This window comes from Populus alba, chromosome 1, assembly GCF_005239225.2.
Source record: "Populus alba chromosome 1, ASM523922v2, whole genome shotgun sequence".
Taxonomy (NCBI): domain Eukaryota; kingdom Viridiplantae; phylum Streptophyta; class Magnoliopsida; order Malpighiales; family Salicaceae; genus Populus; species Populus alba.
The window spans coordinates 28831873-28853509 of NC_133284.1; the positions used below are offsets into that span (position 1 = coordinate 28831873).

At 32.3% G+C, this 21637-nt stretch overlaps 3 protein-coding genes across 8 annotated transcripts; 1 reads left to right on the top strand and 2 right to left on the bottom strand.

The window, feature by feature from the left end:
* The first annotated feature begins 651 nt into the window (after nt 1–651).
* LOC118028037 (small polypeptide DEVIL 11-like) lies at nt 652–1810 on the top strand. The gene has a single exon (XM_035031551.2). It carries the CDS (start codon nt 777–779, stop codon nt 1050–1052), a length of 276 nt encoding a protein of 91 aa, XP_034887442.1. The 5' UTR covers nt 652–776; the 3' UTR covers nt 1053–1810.
* LOC118028036 (splicing factor Cactin) lies at nt 980–3691 on the bottom strand. 3 transcript variants are annotated; one of them, XM_073409996.1, is made up of 4 exons: nt 2565–3691; nt 1652–1776; nt 1356–1550; nt 980–1249 (listed from the first exon to the last, which is right to left on the bottom strand). In XM_073409996.1, the coding sequence occupies exons 1-2, from the start codon at nt 3509–3511 to the stop codon at nt 1770–1772; spliced, it is 954 nt and encodes a 317-aa protein (XP_073266097.1). In that variant the 5' UTR covers nt 3512–3691; the 3' UTR covers nt 980–1249; nt 1356–1550; nt 1652–1769. The 3 variants fall into 3 exon arrangements, with proteins under 3 accessions (XP_073266097.1, XP_073266091.1, XP_034887441.1); XM_073409990.1 differs by having other exon boundaries at nt 1356–1776; XM_035031550.2 differs by having other exon boundaries at nt 1356–1831.
* Nucleotides 3692–10423: 6732 nt separating this feature from the next.
* Nucleotides 10424–13386, bottom strand: LOC118028038 (increased DNA methylation 3). 4 transcript variants are annotated; one of them, XM_035031554.2, is made up of 4 exons: nt 13238–13340; nt 13011–13051; nt 11157–11342; nt 10424–10958 (listed from the first exon to the last, which is right to left on the bottom strand). In XM_035031554.2, exons 3-4 carry the CDS (start codon nt 11323–11325, stop codon nt 10684–10686), a joined length of 444 nt encoding a protein of 147 aa, XP_034887445.1. In that variant the 5' UTR covers nt 11326–11342; nt 13011–13051; nt 13238–13340; the 3' UTR covers nt 10424–10683. The 4 variants fall into 4 exon arrangements, with proteins under 4 accessions (XP_034887445.1, XP_073266429.1, XP_034887444.1 ...); XM_073410328.1 differs by having other exon boundaries at nt 13003–13051; nt 13238–13311; XM_035031553.2 differs by lacking the exon at nt 13011–13051 and having other exon boundaries at nt 13238–13386.
* Between the last annotated feature and the right edge of the window lie 8251 nt (nt 13387–21637).

Below are 21637 nucleotides of genomic sequence, written 5' to 3' on the forward strand. Positions count from 1 at the left end.
ACTAAAAAATTTTAATTCAAAAAAATAAGATTTTTAAATTTTAATAATAATAAAAAAAAAAAACAGGTTAAACCTGCAAAAATATGACCTTAACTTTTACAAGCGAAGGAAGGAGCCCAACTTCTGAACTTCGACGCGTATTGAACGTGCTCCAAGGCCACGGGCAGTAAACGTTTCAATTATTAGACCGACCCCTGTCCTTCGTTGGAACAATGAGCACAACCCTCTTCACATAACCAGCTCATATCTGTCTACTGAGTACGAACCGAATCTGGAAAATTAACTGTTATGGATTGTATGGTGACCGTTTTTTTAAATTAAAAAAAAATGCTAACCCATAATGGAGCTCTGTACGACAGCAGTGTCTAAAAATTAAATGATGGATCTCCGAGGGGGAGGAAGGAGGTTCAAGAATCAGGAAGTCACACAGTAAGAATACAGACCTTGAAGACCTCAGAACCAGCCAATAACATGAATGATGAGAGGTAAAAAAAAAAAAATGGATGCAAGGTGACCAAATATACAAAAAAAAAAAACAAAGAATTTCAGCACCAAAATGAAATACTGGTTCACATCTTGAAACCCGAATCGCCATTACAATATATAATAAAAACCCACTCAGAGCGAGTCCCATCCTCGATCTTATCTCTCTCTCTCTCACACACACACACACACCAACTCTTGCGCACTCTCACACGTATATAGAACATACATAGAAGAATCATATCACTTGCTGTTAGTAGCTAGTAACTTGTAGCTTCTAAGGTTCTTCGTAGATGGATGAGAAGTGGAAGTCATCAAAGAAAGAAGGTTCATCTTCTTTCACGAGAAGTTTCTCGACTAAGAGTTCATCATCCAAGGCTCCTCTCTTGAGGACCTCGTCCCTCAAGAGCTCTTCTCCAAAGTGCCCTCTTCCAAGGAGCTTCTCTCAAAAAAACTCTTCTATTTCACATAAATGTAGTAGCTTAGCCAAGGAACAGAAGGCAAGGTTTTATATCATGAGGCGCTGTGTTGCCATGCTTGTTTGTTGGCACAAACATGGTGATTCTTGAAGGAACATGCAAAGAGATCGAGTAAGGGATCAAGTGTACCTTCTTGGTTCTTTCTTCTTGCTCTTTTTTCTCCTCCCCTCTCCTTTCTTAAAGATGGATGATGGGTTTGATTGAACTCGTAAATTTTCTGCCATCTGACCAAGAAGAGATTGGTGTCATAGAGTTTTCTTGTCTTTCCTCCATTTTTAGAATCAGCTCTGTAATTACAATATGAAGAGAGCTAGAATCATCTACTTTGTAACAAGAGATCATCACATATCAATTATAATCCAATAAAATCTCAAATTAACTAGCCACATTTACCTTGATGATTCTTCATTTTTTTTAATGTTCTGGGTGGATAGATTTTAGTCCCCTATTGGATCTCAACACTAGCAAGACTTGTTTTTGCTCTATTATTGGAGTTGTCATGGCAGTCTTATCTCTTTTCTTTTCAGTTTCCGTTTTCCTCTCTGTTTTGTCTTTTGATGGAAGAGAGATTCCTTTTAGACGGTGGAACTGGAAGTAAGGTAGGGGACATTATTAGTAATTGGATCTGCATTGGGAGTGCCACTCATCTTTCTACCATTGATAAAAATGAGTTCTGTAAAAGGTAATACCAGCAAAACGGATACCACTATAAATGACAACTTGCATACAGTTTGATTCTACAGTAGGAATCTGGATTCTTTCCAAGCATCTCTCCTCTTTGCAGCACAAAACGTCTAATTTTGTCATTTAAGCACTGAAAAAATATCAGAATCATCAAATGACATGTCGTGTCCCGCTTATTTCATCAACTGTAGGATAAGAACTTGTCATAAAAAGAAGGTACGGGAGTTTTTAGCTTCTCGATTTTCATCAAATCTTTCAGCAGTCTCACTCTAGTTAGGAGGTATCAATCCATCTCCATCTATAATCCTCTAACAAAACTAAAAAATAAAACCCCACATGTACAGCTAGATGCTCCCGCCCTTGTGTCGAATGAAACATGTGATGCTTTACCCAACAACTTCCAAGCAAACATGAATACAACAAGATTAGAGAAATCATCATGGTAACAGTGTCTTGTTAGAATCCATAATTGAACTGCATAACTGAATCATTGCATAAATGAGATAATGTGATAGACAACTGCATAAATGCGATAGATTCGTAGATATATACTATTAGTCACTGGTGAATCTGCTACAATTCTTTGTTTCAGTAGCAGAACACTGATACTTGGGGCAAAAAAAGGAAGGACGGATGTTGTTATAACTTTCCAAAGTCAGTGACAGTAAACACAAGAAAATGTATAGCAGCTTTTAAATCTGGCCAGAATCAATCATTACAATCCTTTCTGTAATTTGGTCTGATAATTAAAAGATAACGAATATAATGTTATAGTCATTTATTTACTGCAATTCGCAGGATTGAAATAGCATAAGATCAAGCATAACATGGAAAAAGACACTTCATGATCAAAATGTCATTAATCAACAGATACGAAATATTTTTTATAATTCCACCACAAGGTTGTTTACATGTCACCTGCGATAGGAGTGACGTCTGAAGTTGAAATGAAGCCGCAAAATTACCCCATCAAACGTGCTCTTGAATCCTTTTTTATGGCTCACATCCCAATCTTTCTTCACAATTCGGAATGCAATGTCCTCATAAGGTGGCCCTGCGTGAAATCTTATAATGCAAGTCTCGCCATTGCTCCCATCATCCTCGCATGTATAAGTTGGAGTCTCTGTCCTGTTTATCATGTCTGGGTAGAAGATATTAAACTTGTATCCTCGCACAATCTTCGGAGGTGGATTTTCATGATCGTAGTGAGTCCTGTTATATTTGTTCCATTCATATCCAGTGTGAAAAGTATTGACATACTTAGGCTTTCTCGGTTGGTACTTGTCACACCACCATTCTACCTGTGAATCCAGGTTCACTTCAGCTACAGAGCCAATTACTCCATCACCTTCCTCCATAGCTCCCATAGCTTTGTTCAGATTGAACTTCTCCAATAATGGAGGCGGTTCTTGTTCCACAGGTTCTTGAATCTGATTTTTTCGTTCATCATCATTAGCAACAAATTGTGGAATAGCACAATCCTCTTTCTTCTGCCAATCCTGAAACTCAGCACGGGCACGTTCTCTAGCTAACAACTCCCTTTCTTCCTCGTGCTGTCGTTTCTCTAGTGCCCTTTGCTCTCTTCTTTTCTTAACCTTTTCAATCTCTTCCATTCTCGCTCTCTGTCTCCTTCTTTCGGTTTTAAGAGAAAAGAAAGTCAGCACTTGCGCAATATCGCGCTCAATCTTCTTGCGCCACACAAATTTCTCATCGAGATTGGAATCACCAAAGGGATTGGACTGATTAGAATAAAAGGACGAGAATGATGATGATGATCTCGACGTCAGCTTGTTTGCTTTTTTGATCGCCTTCTTCACCAAATACTCTTCAATTTCTTCTTCACTTACCTTCCTGTTCACGTCCATGTTTAATTCTTTATCAGCAAACAATTCTCTCTGCCCTCCTCTGCTTTTGCATTAGGGTAAATAAATCATCTAAAAGAAACCTAATTATATAGGGAAAGTAAGAAACCCTGGAACCGACCTTCATTTTTTTTCTTTTAAAAAGGAGAAGGAGAACCGACCTTCATTTTTTTTTTTTTCTTTTAAAAAGGAGAACCGACCTTCAACCGACCTTTATTGTGAATGTATATATAACAGAACATTTTTTTTTTTTTTATAACAAAAAAGTTATTTTTATTTTAGGATATATGACATAAATTAATTTGTGTTAGAAAGATTTTTTTTATTATTTTTCAGCTTGTCACGTGAATTTTAGAATAACTAAAATGCATATACCTTAACCCCCATTGAGCTAAATTGCTTACAGGCACATGAAAATCAATATGTAATGCATGATGAACAGAACAGGCAAGTTAATCCGAATGGATAGCTGGAAGGATCTCCATGAGCAGCCAACCAAGGCTCGACCATGAAAGCATCGAAGCTATAGAAAATATGGCTTTGAGCATCTAATATTCCACAAGCAGCTAAATTAGACTGTTTGCTAACCAATTCAAGACTTGAACCATCTTCAAAAGCCATACCTGGTCTCTGGTGCCAATCTATACCCAACAACCACGACAATAATATCATCACACTGTTTCGTGATTCTCCCGCAAAACGCGGTCGTTCCCTACCGATTCATTGCTGCCTTTCACAAACCCGCCACCGTGAAACTGCAGCATCACCAGTGAAAGTTACATGGGGGAGGCAAATAGCCGCCGTGATCATGGGTTGAAGGGCAACGGGGAGGTGACAGCTCTGTGTCAAGCAGGCAAACGCGGAGTCAGCACGGATATTTTCGGTGGCTACACCCAATGTTCTCAAAAACATTTTTTTATCGTGATATAAAAATATAATACAAATTCAGATTGTAAATTTAAATTATAAAATTATAAGTAATTTTTTTATTAATTATATATTGATAATTCTAGTCAAAAAATTAAATTACATAAAAATTAATAATATTATAATTAATGAATGATATAAATAAAATGAAAGATATGGTTAAATTAATAAATTAATAACATGGAAAAATAAAAAGTTATATAACAAATTTCTCAATACATGGAAATCACTGGAAGGTAGAAAGCATATATAAACCTAGTGACAATCTAGTTGTTCCCATTACAATAAGTCTTGATAGACCTCTTTTGGGTTGCAAGCTAATGAGTTTTAAATTAGTAATTAACTAACATAAATTCAATAATGAAATAAACACCTAATCAATGTCTAATGCGCTAAAAAAAAAAATATTAAAAAAAAATAGAATAGAATAATAAAAAAAGTCTTCATGTTAAAATTCCTCTATATAGCCTGAATCTCTAATTTTTGTAGATTCTTGGCAAATTTGAGTCCTGATTTCAAACATATCGTTCTCTCTTGTTTGGATGAATTATTGGGTTTATGATATATAGTTGGAAAGTTGCAGATGTCTAGTTTATATCCCAACTTTAATCGAAGCAAAATTTCACCGGTAGCTCTTGATATGTCTCAAACAGTACACGAAGGTCTTGTTTGATATATTGGACAATATTAATTTACTAACTTTGACCCTTTGAAATATTATGTTCCCTAACTTAATTTGACCTGAAAATTTATCACATTATATTTTTATATATCTAATATTTCCCTATAAAATTGCAGCTTCATCCAGTATACGGTTTGAAAGATATGGTTAATTTTGCAAAACAAGTCAGCAAACATTTTCACTGAAAGGTAGGAAGCATATATAAACCTAGCGACAATCTAGTTGTTCCCATTACAATAAGTCTTGATAGACCTCTTTTGGGTTGCAAGCTAATGAGTTTAAATTAGTAATTAACTAACATAAATTCAATAATGAAATAAACACCTAAACAATGTCTAACGCACTACAAAAAACTGAAATTAAATAAATATTAAAAATTAATTAAATAAATAAAATAGAATAATAAAAAAAATCTTCATGTTAAAATTCCTCCATATAGCTTGAATCTCTAATTTTTGCAGATTCTTGGTAAATTTGAGTCTTGATTTCAAACATGTCATTCTCTCTCGTTTGGATGAATTATTAGGTTTATGATATATAGTTAGAAAGTTGTAGATGTCTAGTTTATATCCCAACTTTAATCGAAGCAAAATTTCACCGGTAGCTCTAGATATGTTCCAAACAGTACACGAAAGTCTTGTTTGATATATTGGACAATATTAATTTACTAACTTTGACCTTTTGAAATATTATGTTCCCTAACTTAATTTAACCTAAAAATTTATCACATTATATTTTCATATATCTAATATTTTCCTATAAAATTGCAGCTTCATCCAGTACATGGTTTGAAAGACATGGCTAATTTTGCAAAACAAGTTAGCAAACATTTTAAGAACAAATTTAAACCTTACTTGTTTCCTATCATAAAATTTAGTAAACTCGTAAAATCGGACTGAGTTTACCGATTTTACACGAGTTAAGTTTGATTTTATTGGTTACAAATTTTTAATCTGATTTAACATGTTAGATACATGTTCACTCGTAAAATCATAAAATTTTACGAGTTAACTCATGATTTTAACAACCTTGGTTGCATAATCAGTAAAAAAAGGGTTGTTAGCGACAATGGATTCATGGGGTTGAGAAGTTACGCCAAATGGGTTGGTAGGTTTCTGATAAGTGAGAGAAATTGGAGAAATGGATTCTAGAAGCATCTCCAAGGGACAAATGCTTTTTAGAAGAGACTTTTTCATGACCCGCGCTTTGTAGTCATGGATAAAAAAAAAAAATTGAATACATAAAAGAATGCTTAGATGATGAAATTAATTGAAAAGAAGTAAAAAAAAAAAAACTTTATACTCTATTAATTAACTCGGCTAAATTGGATAATTTAATAATATGATAATAAATATAAAAATAATGATAATAAATAAATTGTAAAAAAAATATTTGGTAACAATCAATTAAAATAAATGAGTTATCAATATCATACCCGGAAAAAAAAATATTGAAAATTCATTGTCACCTATGTTATGGATATTGTCAATTACAAAAAGAGTTTATTGAAATAGTTCAAACCTAATTGTAAAAGTCTAGACAACGATGTCAGAAGAAGTTGTATGTATCACTAGAGTAACATCTCTAAAAAGGAAACCGAACAAAACAAAATGAAGTGCGCACTTGATTATATTCAATAAATCAATTTTATTTAATTCAAGAATAAAATTTATTTTAAAAAATAAATTTAATAAAAAAAACAACAAATAAAAATACTTGAAATAACCCAATTAAATAAATATAAAAAAGAATGATAAAAGCAAGGTCATAGAAGGCATGAGAAAAAAAAAAGGCTCAATCTCCAATTAAATAAATATTGAAGGATAAAATTAAAAAATCATTAGCTTAAAAAAAAATAAAATAAAATAAAAAGCAATCCTAGACAAACCTCAGGAAGCTGGATTAATTTTCAAAGTTTGCACCTTATAAAATCTTAAATGCGAGCTTAACCAATAAACTCAAATCCAAACCAATTAAATATCAAAGAATAAAATCGAGTAAAAAATATACCAATTTTGAAAAACTTGCAAAGCAAAAAAAAAAAAGAATCAAAAGAATAAGGATGGAATCTAAAAGGAAATAAATTTATGGAGGGTGGAATCAAAAAATAAATACAACTCTAAAAATTATCTTAGATTACAAAAAATAATAATTAAAAGAATGAGGACCATATTTGACAAAAACAAATGATTGAGGATGATATTGAAACAAAAATTTAATTCAATGAATTATTTCAAAAAAAAATAACCAAAAAAACATGGACTAAATACAAAAAAAAAAAAAAAAAAAAAGAGAGAGAAGTTTAGAGGCTGACCTAAAAAATCGAGAGACAGGGTGCAAACACCAAGAAAAAAAGAAAAGAAAGAAGAAGAAAAAACAATTGTCAATGCCAAAACAAAGTATTCTAGGTGCGTGTGCCACATATCTATGTAGGAGACATTAAAAGGAAGTTGACACCACCCTGGAATGACCTTCTTGGCCGCTGGAATCAGCCATGCATGTTGTTTGAAAGACGGTAAAGTGGTTGATACACTAACACGTAGAGAACTTTTTTATATATCTCTTTTTATTTTATTTTTTTATTTTAAAGATCGAACCACCTCTATCAAATCTGGATAACAACAAAAAGATTTGTTGCACAATAACTAAAAAAATAAAATCTAAAGGCAAGTAGGTCTTTTAATTGTGCTTATAAAAATAAAAAGACAAAAGAAACCCCCATTGACAATTCAAATTCTCCCTAATTCTAAGGGTAATATAATAATTTCCCCATGTACAATAAAACAAAAGGACAAAAATACTCTTCTATAGAAAATAAACATATTATTTCCTTTTCTTTTGAGAGCATCAACATAACAAAGCAAGGAAAGTAAAATTTATATATTGTACCTAATCAAATTCAAAATGCCAAATGATCCTATTGCAAAGACGCCTCCAACCATTAGCCTACACTTTTTTTATTGGTAAAATGGTAATTTTATTGTTCCCATCCATAATAAAATATGTATAGGTGAAGAATGAATTCACCCTCCCTTTAAGATTTTTTAATAATTTGGTAATATGATTTTTTAAATAGTATAAATATTTTTTTATGTACATTCCAATGGTAAAATACCTTTTAGAATAGTCAATTGTATTTTTAATATATTTAATACACAATTATTTTAAAATTTTAATACGATCTGATTGACTTGACAAATCTAAAAAAACTCAAACAATTCATAATTAACTTAATATTAAATGATAAAATTGAAAAAAAAATCAATTAAAAAGATAGTAAAAAAAACAATCTGATTCAACTCGGATGAACTTACAAAACCCATAATACAAGTCATGAAACCATTATCATCTCATAGAAAGTAATATATATATATATATATATAACAAATCAATGAGAAAAAAAAAAAAAAAAACATTGTAATGAATAGCATTTTGTAAGATTTTATTATTTTTTTCAATAATTATGCTGTTGTCAAGATTTTTCTATACAATATAATGTAAAAATCGTGATATGTTTATCTATAACTTGTATTAAAATAATTTATTTCAAACATTTTTTTTTTAACCTCGTAGTTTTTTATAATATCATCACTAATTTGTTTCCTTATGAATCTCTCGAAATTAATTCTTTCTTCTCTGAACATACCCTTTCCATTGTTTGTCGTGCATTCAGCCCATCACATCCCAAGGTTCGAACTCATGTTCAATTACACATCGTAAACACATTAAATTGTGTAAGAAACTATTAGCTTAACATGCAAGGTATAAGTTCCATTAACAAACAGGCGCGTGGCTCAGCGGTGGGAGGGAGCAGCTTTCCTTCTTTCGAACCTAGGTTTGAGTCCCAGTGGGAGTGGGACTGGAAATTTTGCTCCTTTCCTGTCTCTACTGAGTCCTTCCTGTGCGGTATGTCTGTACGCGGTGCGTGCCTTATGTTCAGTGGGCCATTAATCGTGGTGCACGTAATTAACTAATTATCCATCACCATAAACCCATCTTTAAACACATTTTATCTTCCTGAGGCATGCTGTTAAAATTGTGATTTAACTTGTAAAATTTTATGATTTTATAAATAAATATGTATCTAATATATTAAATCGAACTAAAAATTTAAAATCAGTAAAATCATACTTTAATTTGTGCAAAATCGATAAATTTATTCTGATTTTACGAGTTTATTAAATTTATGATATGAACCAAGTTGGTTCAAATTTGACCTTAAAATATCTGTTGCCTAGTCTTGCAAGATTAACCATATTTTTCAAACCGTATATTGAATGAAACTGAAATTTTACAGAAAAATATTATATATATGAAAATATATTGTGATAAATTTTTAGGTAAAATGAAGTTAGGGAACATAATATTTCATTGTATACTGTTTGGGACATATCTTAAGTTACTGGTGAAATTTTGCTTCGATTAAAGTTGGGATAAAAATAAGTCATCTGAAACTTTCCAACTATATATCATAAGCTCAATAATTCATCCAAACAAGAGAACGACATGTTTGAAATCAAGACTAAAATCTACCAAGAATATGCAAAAATTAAAGATGCAAACTACATGGAAGAATTTTAACATGAAGACTTTTTTTTATTTATTCATTTTTAAATAATTGTTTTTTAATTTGAATTTTTTCTAGCGCATTAGACATTGTTTAGAGGTTTATTTCATTATTGAATTTATATTAGTTAATTACTAATTTGAACTCATTAGCTTGCAACTCAAAAAAAGTCTATCAAGACTTATTGTGATGAAAACAACCATATTATCATTAGATTTATGTGTGTTTCCTTATCTTTTAGTGATTTTTCCTATATTAAAAAATTTTGTTTTGAAACTCATTATTCATTGATTATAATATTATTGACTTATTTTATTATATTTTAATATAATTTAATTTCTTGACTAGAATTATCAATCTATAATTAGTTAAAAACAGGACTATCAGCCATTCAAGTTTGCCCAGCTCAATCAGAGCGAGGCTGGATGAGAAACAATCTGAATTTGAAGTTATAAATCCAATATACTGGTACATTATCCCAGCAGATAACAGCAAATCAACTGAAATTAACTCATCACTAGTCAATGCATTTCTACTAGCTTTTCTTTTGAGGAATTCTTTATATTACATGAAATGTCAACTGAAAGCTTGCATGTGCTAGCAGTGGACTGGTGATGAGTTAACTATCTATAATGAAGCTATAAATCGATAATAGATTGAGGTTAATTAACTATACATTAAAAAAAAAAAAAACATAATCAAAACACGCAGGCAACGGTAGAGCCAAAGATAAAATGTGTTGAAAGAAAAGAAAGAACTAATTTCGGCTATCAATGAAAATGTAATGATCTGTTCAATAAATATAAACAATACAAAAACTTCGTCAGATTAGCCATGCATTCTGCAGAAAATCTGGCAGGACATGCGAAGATGTCCCCACTTCAGGTTGGTTTTCTCTTTTAGTTTTCAGCTAGTCTACTGTTTACAGCATGCTTTGTATGTTTCTGTGCTCAGAAATAACACAATTAAGCTCCTGAATAAATTTTTAAAAAAAAAAACTCACAAAGGCGGAACCCCATTTGTTGGAGCACTTGGTGGTCTGTATTTCATTACCGCCACTTCCAGGACACCATCATTCCGGAAATTAGGACAGAAGAGTCGAGGGTCAACAGGGCCGGGCAATTTAAAAGAAATGGTGAATGGTCCAGGTGGGCAGAGTTGCTGGACCCTCATCTGGAAGACACTAGATGAATCTTTCAGCATCCCAGCATCAACAGTTACCACACCTTTTATGTGAACAGTCCCATTATGCTGGATATCACATTTTAAATTACCTGGGAAAAAAAAAGGTGGACCAGGTAATTTCCTATATCACAAAACAACATGCGGCCACCATTCCTAAAAGCTTCGGCCTTAGAATTTAATAGTGCTTACTGCATTGCCAAATTCTTTTTAATGGAATAAATGTGGCTTAAGGAGCATGATGCTCAGCATAAGCCGCCGCAATTTAACATTTGAGGTAAGAAGCTTACTTTCATTTCTCCGAATGCCAGGCAGTGCAACACGGAAAAGATATGCATTTTCACTGACGCCAATGTCGACAAGACCAATTGGTGGTCCTGCACTACCTTCCTTTGCAGTTCCACTTAAAATCACTAATGGTTTCAATTTTGGTTGGCTGGCAGAATCACAAGCATCCATGCTGCCCCCCTAGATTCCTGTGACGCTCAAGTTCTCAGTATCCACTTATTAACTCATGAACAGTAATGAAGGAGGAGTGCAAATTCCAATTGTGCATGCAGTTGTTTTCTATTCAGACAGATAAATGTACAATAAAAACAACCATTGAAAATTTAAAGAACTTGCATTGTTTAGATGTAACTGATAGTACTTTTGGTAGCATCTAATAACAGGCCAAGTAACTTATAATGAAGTTAAAATTTGTTGCAACTTTTGCTTAAAGGGGGAGCGATAAAGGCAAAGGATCAGCAAAACAATTCAATTCGTAAGTGTTGCCAAGACTCAAAAAAACAGAGCATAGGGAACCAAAAAAGGAAATTCAGAAATGTGTGAGGATATATTTGTCTGAAATTTCTGAGTGAAGAAAATTAGTGAAAGATAAACAACAAATAGGTAAAAAGATTTACAATTCAGTCTCTAAAGGAAACCTTAAATCCATAAGAGTAATCTAGCTCCAGAATGGCTGTTCCCAATCTGGACAGCTAGCACGCCAACCTTTACTTATTAAGACTAAAATATAAACCACTGGAACAAATATGCAAAGACACAGTATAGAGTAATTAAGTATTTTCATTTTTCAAAAGATAGCCAAACAATATTTCCAAGTTTCATGCTAAAAGAGGAATGGCAAGGGCCCAGACTCTGCATCATAATGGTTCAGCTAGTGCCGTCTAACGATGCAACTTGGAACAAGCATGAAATAAAAGACACAACTAGTATGAAAGCATGGCTGATCTGGGCATCTCATAAACCAAAGTACTAATATTTTCAAATCCATTTGTTGTTCTATGAGAGTATGGTATTCAGATGACAATATCATTGAAGATGACCAATGGAGAGCTTGCCATAGACACTCAATGACAATCACCAGATCACCAGAAAGCTTTAGGCCTGAAGATTACAATGAAGCTTGCAGAAATGTACATGACACAGGTTGCTTATGTTTCCTACAGGCCACCTAAGAGATATTGATTTCCAAGAAAGAATGGAAGAGAAGATAAAAGACTCCTCCACTAAAAACAATCCAATTTCAAAACTATATCTGAAATATCTTACCCATGTCAATGACACCTAGAACAAGAATCCTTTATTCATGTTGCGTAGGTAATGGATTTTCAATTGATAGCTCATTTTGATAAAATAATCCTTGTTGCTTCTCAGTCATGCTTCCAATAAACACAGAATGAATAGAGACACGAAAAAAAATAAAAAACATGTTCGTTGAAGAATCTTAATTTAGATGGCATCTGATTAAGTAACCCTAACATCTTAGTTTCGAAGTGCCAGTAATTTAAAGAACCAAAAAGACTAAGCTGACATCCAGCATCTTTAAGAAGAGACACAAAAATAGCAATTATTTTTTTATGGTTAGGTGAAAGAATAAAACTGAAAACCCAAGATAAAACGCGAAAGAAACCCTAATTTGATTCGGAAGAGACATAATTAAGAAATGGATAACCACATGAGTTCTATTTCTTTCTTCCATTAATAACATGCTAGAAAACTAGAGCTTAAATTTCATGGAACTAACTAAGCAATAATTCCGCTTCTAAACAAACTACTTCATAATCACAAATTCACTCCTTTTCTGAATATATTCTTTTCATGTTCTAATTTTATCCATTGATTAGAACAAACCCTCATACCACCAAGACCGCAGCGCTTCAACACCCATCATAATCTTCTTCTAGATCAATCGAGCCAAGAAAAATAAACACAAACCCATTCAGCTTATATAAATAAAAAGCTTCAATGCACTTATTATACTACAAGATAAACACAAATGATTGTGCAACACGGAAAATTTCATGCGTGCGTGTGTGTGAAAATGGAAGATCTGGATGTATTCGTTGTTATAGCCGGGAGACTTTACCGTTAATATTCCGGTAGGTCGTCGACGGCTGTGGATAGCAGAGCTTTCCCTGTGACTATTGAGTTGAAGCGGTCACTGCGCAGCTAGCAGTATTTTGGTCGTCTTCTTCAACTCCAGCATGGCATTAAATATATATGGCCCAGAACAGATTAGAGGACGCCGCGTCGAAATGTGGGCTCCACTGTGTGTGTGTGTAATTGTTTCAAATATGTTTTTAGAAAATTTTGATTTTTTTTTATTTTATATTAATTTTTTTATTATTTTATATCATTTTAATAAGTTAATATTAAAAATTAAAAAAATTAATATATTTTTAAATAAAAATATTTTACAAAATAACTATTACCAGTCTACCATAATATCATGTCAAGGATGAAAGCGCTTTTAATTTTTACTTTGGCATAATTTAGAAGTACAGTTGTATTATATTTTTTAAAAAAAAATTAATTTTTAAAAAGAATTTTTTAAAATTTTTAATTATTAATATTAAAAATATTATTTTAATATATTTTCAGATAAAAATCATTTTAAATAATTCTAAAACACTAAATAAATTTGGTTACCTAATTATTAGATTAATCTACATGTTGAATAATAATGATAAAATGGAGGTTCATCACATCACAAGTATTGTATAATGTACTAGTTACATGATCCGCGCGATGTCGCGAGTTAATTTTTTTTTTTATAAAAAATACCAAGAAAAGGCTAAGATTTAAAAATGTTAAAGTCTTTTTGCAAAACTATATCCAAGAATCTTGAGTTTTGTTGTAACACCTAACTCAAAAGTAATATTTATAATATTAATAATAACATTAAACTTGCACGACCCAGTAGGTCTAGCTGCAATACCAGACCTAGTAGGTCTAGGATACAGGTCTGGCTGCAAGGTTGTGTCATAAAAGTGTGATAATTAAATAGAAAAAAAAATAGAAAGAAAAGAAAAAAACTAATGAAAAAAGGAAAAAAAATCTAAATTAACTGGGTTAACCTTTTAAACCAAGTTAACTCGTCAAACCTTGGATTAAATTGGAAAAAAAGTGACGGGTTAACCCAGAATTAACTGAGTTAACCCGTCAAACCAAGTTACGTGTCAAACCCGAGATCCGTGTCATAAAAGTCTGATAACTAAATAGAAAAAAATTGAATATTAACAACCTAAACTAAACAAAAAAAATTAATTAAAAATAGAAAAAAAAAACAAAAACAAACAAAAAACATAAGTATGTTACTAATGAGAAAAAAAAAAATCTGAATCAACTAAGTTAACCCGTCAAATCAGGTTAACCCATCAAATCTGAAATTCGTGTCATGAAAGTTTGATAACTAAATAAAAACTCTAATGATTAACTTACATGCAGAGAGAGAGAGATTAAATAATCTCTGATAATTATTTTTATAAAAAAAAATCTTATTATAAAGAGATTATTATATTATTTTTAACTACAACATCAACAATGTAATGCTGCCGAACATCATTTAACAGAATCTGGCAATCTTGAAAACTAATATATTTATTTATTTATTTATTTTTTTTTTTTTTACAATTTATCTGTTCCTTGAACAAAAAGATTGGAGTCCAAAATCCTTTATGTATTTTGCAGTGTAACATCTCCCTAGACCCCTTTTAAGTTTCAAGTAATTAAGGGTTTATGTTACAAAACTCAGCGATTAAATTTGAGATTAATTCTGCTTCAAATTGAAGACCATTTTCTTTGAAAACACAAAAAAGATCGATGGTTTGTTCTAAATTAGTTTTTAAAAATTGTCCCTTTCTAGAAAATCAAAATGTAATGCTGAGAAACATATATAAATTAATATACAATCAACCGAAACCAAAATGGCTCAAGCAAAATTCAATGTTGTCTAAGATGTAATGAAAAAAAAACAACCTCGCAAAACATGTGAAGAATCCATTAAAACCAAGAAGAAGTAGAAAAAACACTAACTTTAAAAACACCGAATGAAAAGAAAATCAAAGAGCAATGAAATAAGCAGACAATTTTGATCACCAGTAACTAAATGAACAACCTATGTGCACCGAAAAAACACATAACATTAAAAAGAGCAATTGAAAAGAAAGATAAAAAGCAATGAAATAACTTGGAAATTCTGATCACCAGGAGTCAAACAAAAAGCTACTAGAAACCAAGTGTTCTCTTGAATGCAATGAAAGAAGCAAACCTTAAAAGCAATTGAAAAGAGACCAAACATCCTGTGAGTTACAATAAAATAAGATTAAGAAGCCATAAAAACCATAATAATTAAAAGAGAAAGAACGAACACACACCAATTAAAGAAGTTGCTGGAAAACAAAACTGGAGTTGAAGGCAACGAAGAATGCAAAAAAAAGAAAAGACTACGGAAAATTATCAAAGTATTTAAGGCACTATCGTGATCTCGCTTGTGCAAGTAAATTCTTTCCCACAAAAAAAAGACTAAATTGCAAAAAGCAAAGAAAAAACAATGTAAATTTTTAAAGCATTTAATACAAAAACATGATGATGTCGGTTTTGTAAGTTAAATATTTTCCAAGCTACAATGCTTTTAATAATATAATAATAACCAACAAAGACACAAAATTATCTGAAAGCAACAAAGAATGCAAGAAAAAAAAAGACTGCGGTAAATTGCTAAAGCATTTAATGCACCATTATGATCTCGTCTGTGCATTTCCCACTGCAAATAAGAAGAAAAGACTCGTCTGGGAAAAAAAAAAAAAAAAAAAAAACAAAGACAAAGACAAAACAATGTATATTTACAAAGCATTTAATACATTAATATGATGATGTTACTTTTGTAAGTCAAATCAACTAGCTACAGCTCTTCTCATAATATAATACTAACTAACATAGAAAATCATTCTATGAGAAAATACAGCACTTACAAAGAAAATTGTTTTGTGGGGAAAACACAGTACTTTCCCCACGTGTTTTAGAGTTTTTTTTAACAAGGATTCGATCAAACAAAATAAAAAATTAAAGAGACTAAATAAAAATTTAGAAGAGCATAGCAAGGAATTAAGGATAAAACCCTTTTTAAATTCTTACTAAAAGAAAATGCATTAAATACATGTCCTCTATACGGGCCCGAGGCCTTGTACAATTGAGTGAGGCGAGGCCTGCGAGCAAATGGACATCTTCTAAAAGAGAAATCTGCCCTGATGCAAGCCCGTCACACTTTGATGAGTTCATCTAGCAAATCTTCAGCTCTTTAATTTACAACCGTAAATACAGAGAGAGAGAGAGAGAGAGAGAGAGAGAGAGAGAGAGAGAGAGAGATACATTATGAAATGAAATGGAGAAAAAGCTGCAAGGAAAGCAAAAAATGCTGCAGTTGTTGAGAAAATGTGGACAGCAGCAGAGATGCTCGGGGACAAGATCTGCATTCTGCTTCTTAGCCAATGTTCATGGATATAATTCTCAATTATGATTGTTACAGATATTTTGTTTATCTGATCCAAGTACATTGTCGTCGTCGTCGTCATTTTTTATTTATTGGATTTGAATTTTTTTTTATTAGCCCTTTTATTAAAACAAAATTTTTCTAGTTATCCTATGTTAAATTTCAAACATGTGGATATGTAAGAATTACTGGCTAATTGAATTTTTGTTTAGACATCTTCTTTAGCATAATTTTTGTCGCGGGCGGTGAATGTACATGGCTTGGCAGGGTATGCCCAGAATCGAAAGCTGTGCAGTGATTCTCAAGATCAATGAAACTCTGTAATATATCACAAAACCTCCTCCACGTCTTCTTTTCCAGTGATTTCATCAGTAAACTTTTGAGAATGGCAAGCCAAAAACACAGAGAAATCCGATTGGAATGTTGGCGGGCAACTAGCAGTGCATCAACCAAATTCCTGCATCACACATTTCAATATAATATCCACTTTAAATTTAATATTCTACTACAAATAGTTTGAATAAATGAAATGAATTGTGTCAATTAATCCCATCAAAAAATATTTTTCTCCGATTCACTTCTCAAATTATTTCAACCACTGAATTTATGGGATTCACAAGTAAAATCTACTCTAGAATCAGTGAAAAATGTTCAAATAACAGCATGGAAAAGGAAAATGTGTGATGTGTTAATTATTATTACGAACCTGGATTGTCTGCACGAAAACGAATTGCCACCAACATTTTGCTTAGGGAAGATGATGAGGGGCCATAGACAGTAGCTCTAAGCCATGAAAAGTGAGTATGCCAGAAGAGAGTTCCTCTTTGTCCTGTAATAGTGAAGATGAACACATATGTCTGGTTTGTTTGAATAGGGCATTGTGTGATGCATCATGGCCCATCTGCCCATCCACTTTGAAGCTGTCGAATTCCATGCCTGTTTCCAATAATTTCATCATCAAAAACACGTCAACCATGAAGACCAATCACATAGATACGATTTAACCACATGTCATTGTTAGTTAATTAATCGATAAATACAGTACCATAAGACAAAAACTTAGTAAAAGAAACAATCATATGTAATACAAGTACATGATCGATATATACAGAGTTCAATCCATACCAATGGATGCTTATATTATTAGGAACATGATTGACCACCTTCACCACTAGACGGTCACCTTCTCTAGCAACTACGCGAGGCCCCACGAACATCCCATTAACTGTCTCCATGCTCTTGGTGTGGCACAACTGGGTCACATTGCTCAGTTTTATCAGAAAGAAGATGAAAACAAATGTCCATTATATTAATTATAATCAAGCTAGCCAGACAAAAGCATATAGTTAAAAGCACCACAAGTTTAGATAAGTGTAAAATGCAAAGTATATATATATATGTATTTACGTTGAACTTGTAGTGCCTCGTAATGCCTGCATGCTTTGCACTGGCAACCTCAGGAAAGGCCCAGAGGCAGCTTATAGCAAAGAGTAATATTGCAGAAGAATTGTTGGTGATACAGGAGCTGAAGCACCCATGCTTAAACTAAAATATTCTACTTGGTAAAAAGTGAAGGAGATAGGAGCTATAGGTACTATTGGTGAAACTTAAACTTTGCTTCTCATGTGCATGTCATTAAACTCAGTTGGGAGTGTCAAATTATACAGGCAAATAGTTTATAAATAGAGTAATACTGTCTGGTTGATTAGGTTATCAGAGGTTTCAGACATGAAGGAAGAGAATTACCTACTGCTATCCATGTTTGATTTTGGAGTGTAATCAAAGTCAATTGATTAGTTAATTTTATCTGTGCTTTAGCTTTTGGTTTGAATATGCTTATCTCGTCATCCTAATTACATAAACAAGTAGCATTATTTCGAAAGAAATGTCAGCATGCTAATTTCAATATCCCTTTTTCATAAGTTACCCCTTTCATCATTGAAAATTCTTCTCTCGTAGAATCAATTTTTTCCTCAAAAAACAACATGTTTGTAAGGAAATTTGACTTGATATTCCTAATTAAAGTAATGAAAGGTGTCTTCCACCACACAGTTGGAGAACATCAAGGATAGCGAAATATCATAGTCATGCCAAAATATCTATGTTCCACGATAGCGCAAGTGACTTCTTGAGGGACTTGGTGAGCGTGAGACTGAATACTTTCCTAAATGTCATTCTTCCCATAATCCTCGGCAATGCAATTTTCTACAGGCATTGGGAGTAGCTAGTGGTGATGGTGTTAGATTGTTGTGTGTTGCTAAAGGTCTTAAAACTTGTTGAGGTGGCAATGTCTCGTTTTGCCTTTTAGTTGATAGAATGGTCTAAGTAAAGACTTGTACTTAATTGATGAGTTGTTAAAAATCTAGTTAGATAGAAATGCCTGTAATGGTTGTAAAGGCTAGATCTGTCACGCGTCCTAGCTTAAGTGTCTTAGTTTTTTGTCGTGAAATGGCTTGAAAATATCAAAAACAAGTTTTAGAAAGAAACTGATGTTTTTATATTAGTTTCTTATAGACAACATCAATTGCTAATGTTTTAAAATCTATAATGTTTAGGAATAAGGTTTATCTGGTTAAATAAAAGGTCAATCATTTAGTTCTTGCAATCTAATCCATTCTATTTAGCCATGATGGGTGGTAGCTTAATGTGAGAAGAAAATTACTTGCAAAAGGTTCATTTTGATAGATGTGGGGATTCTCATATACTTAAGTAAATATATTTATGGAGAGAGAGTATAATGATATTTTAAATAGAGTTACTCTAAAAATACGTGTTCAAATATGTAGAGAATAAAGATATTATAAGCCCTTTACTTGGGTGATTAATGGAGTATTTATAACTCATGAATCTAGTTTTTTTGTTTAGATAGAGGGGTTGAAAAGTAACTTCATCCTTATAAATCATTATTGTTAGTCATGAGTTGTATTTCACTCAAATATATTAATGACATTGAGAGGTGGTGGGCCATAAGATATTTTTGTACATCTAGGGTTGAAGCGGAGTAGGATCCAAAATAAAATGCATTTGGTCAGTAAAAATCATGAAGAACTCATGTGGGGTCTAAAAAATAAGGTTAAGAGGGTTGCGCTCAAGTCGTCTGGTTAAAAGATAGGCACTTAAATGAGCTTATATGTGTTGTTTAGGCCTATGAAAGTGAGGCTTGAGCATGACACTCGAGCCCATAGGCGCTAAGTATTGGGCTCAATCTTCATGCTGAGCCCATAAGAAATTAGGCCCAAGTAGTTTGTTTGGTCTTTAAGGTTTTTGGGCTCGTAAACAAAAATATTTATCTTGGAACTATTGATAAATCTTGATCCATCACTTGTAGAGGCTAACATGAATGAGAAGGGGTACTTTTTAGTAGTGAGTTCGTTAAAACTCTCGTTCCATTGATAGAAGTATGGAGAGACACTATATGTGAAGGTGGTAACTAGCAATATGATTAAACATCATGCTTTCACCAATCTCAAATTTCTCAAAAACAAAGGTATGTTATCCTTATTGGTGTTGCTTTTGTCATTTATGATCATAAACACCATGACTGTTGATTAAAATGAAATGCATGATTAATAGAGATCTTAATAAGGAGGTTGACTTGAGAGTTTTCCAACAAACATGTAATTAGCCATGAATTAAATGTATTGTGGATATATGTCATCAAGTTTTTAAATTTCTAGTTTTGATTAGTTGCATCTTTCTCCTATAAATAATATATTACATAGCCTTTTTTATTATAAATTAAGTGAAAAATATCATATGTTAATGTTATTCTAGTTATGTATATACACTACACAATAAGATTGAATATATAAAATAGAGTGATTAAATACAAGCCGACAGAGCATTCTCTGTCTCTGCTCCTTCATTTTGTATTACAGATTTGACATTACAAGATTATACTAAGGTTGTACTACACACCAAATAAATCAAAGGCTACATTATAGTATTAGTACTTCTAATCTCAAATATTTATATGTGTGTATCTATGGTCCATCATTCTTGATGAGAATTTGAGGCATGTATGATATTTCAAGACTTAGTTATCAACAACAAATAAGGTTAATTATTTTTAATTAGTACTTAGTTATAATAAATTAGGTGATGGATGCAATTGTTAGGTTTTTTGTCATTAATGTGAATACATCGTCTCACATATGTAATAACCAAGAAAGGATGACATCGTCCATTGACAAAGAAATTATAACATTGTTCATAGTCAAGAGGTTGGCAAGATTGACAACTACTAATGTTGAGAATGAGCTGGAGTTGACGGCCATTAAATCTTATGAATAAACTGAAGCAATGAGAGTAAAGTAGAAGCTTATAGAGAACCAAAATGTAAGGAAATAAAAAGAGTGAGTGGGCTACCAAGGGTAATAGTTATGAAATTCATTACAGTACTAATAAGATAGAGAAAGAGTGGGACTGAGAGTTGAGTAGAGTGAATGATTCCTCCTCCTTCAGTGTTGTGGTTTTATTGTTCTCTCTTTAAATAATAAGATTAGCTTTTTTGTAGATGTAGGCAAGTTGTCAAACCATGTTAAATTTTGTGTGTGTTTTGCCTTCAAAAAGCAATGATTAGAACACTTGTGGTCCTAACAAGTGGTATCAAAGCTTTAGTGAAGAATAATGGTGTTTGATTTTTGTCCAAAATTAAAAGTGCTTAAAATATATTTTTGGATATACCACTGTAAATAGGAGGCTGAAAAGATCACAACGATAAAAATAGCATGCAAAATATAGCCAAAACAAAGTTGCCCAGACCAGTTAAAGTTTGCACAGAAAAGTCAGTGTGCCACATTAGCATACATTGACACTAAGTCAATCTCCAATCATCTGTCACATCATTAAATAGGTCCCATAAGACACACCAGCAAGCTGCAAACCAAGATAAGTTGGATCAAGTCGCGAACTAGAGAATATGATCCAGTGTGGTTAATCCTATATGCAACTAGATTTGTTGATTGAATCTAGGTTATCCATCAAGCCAGAATT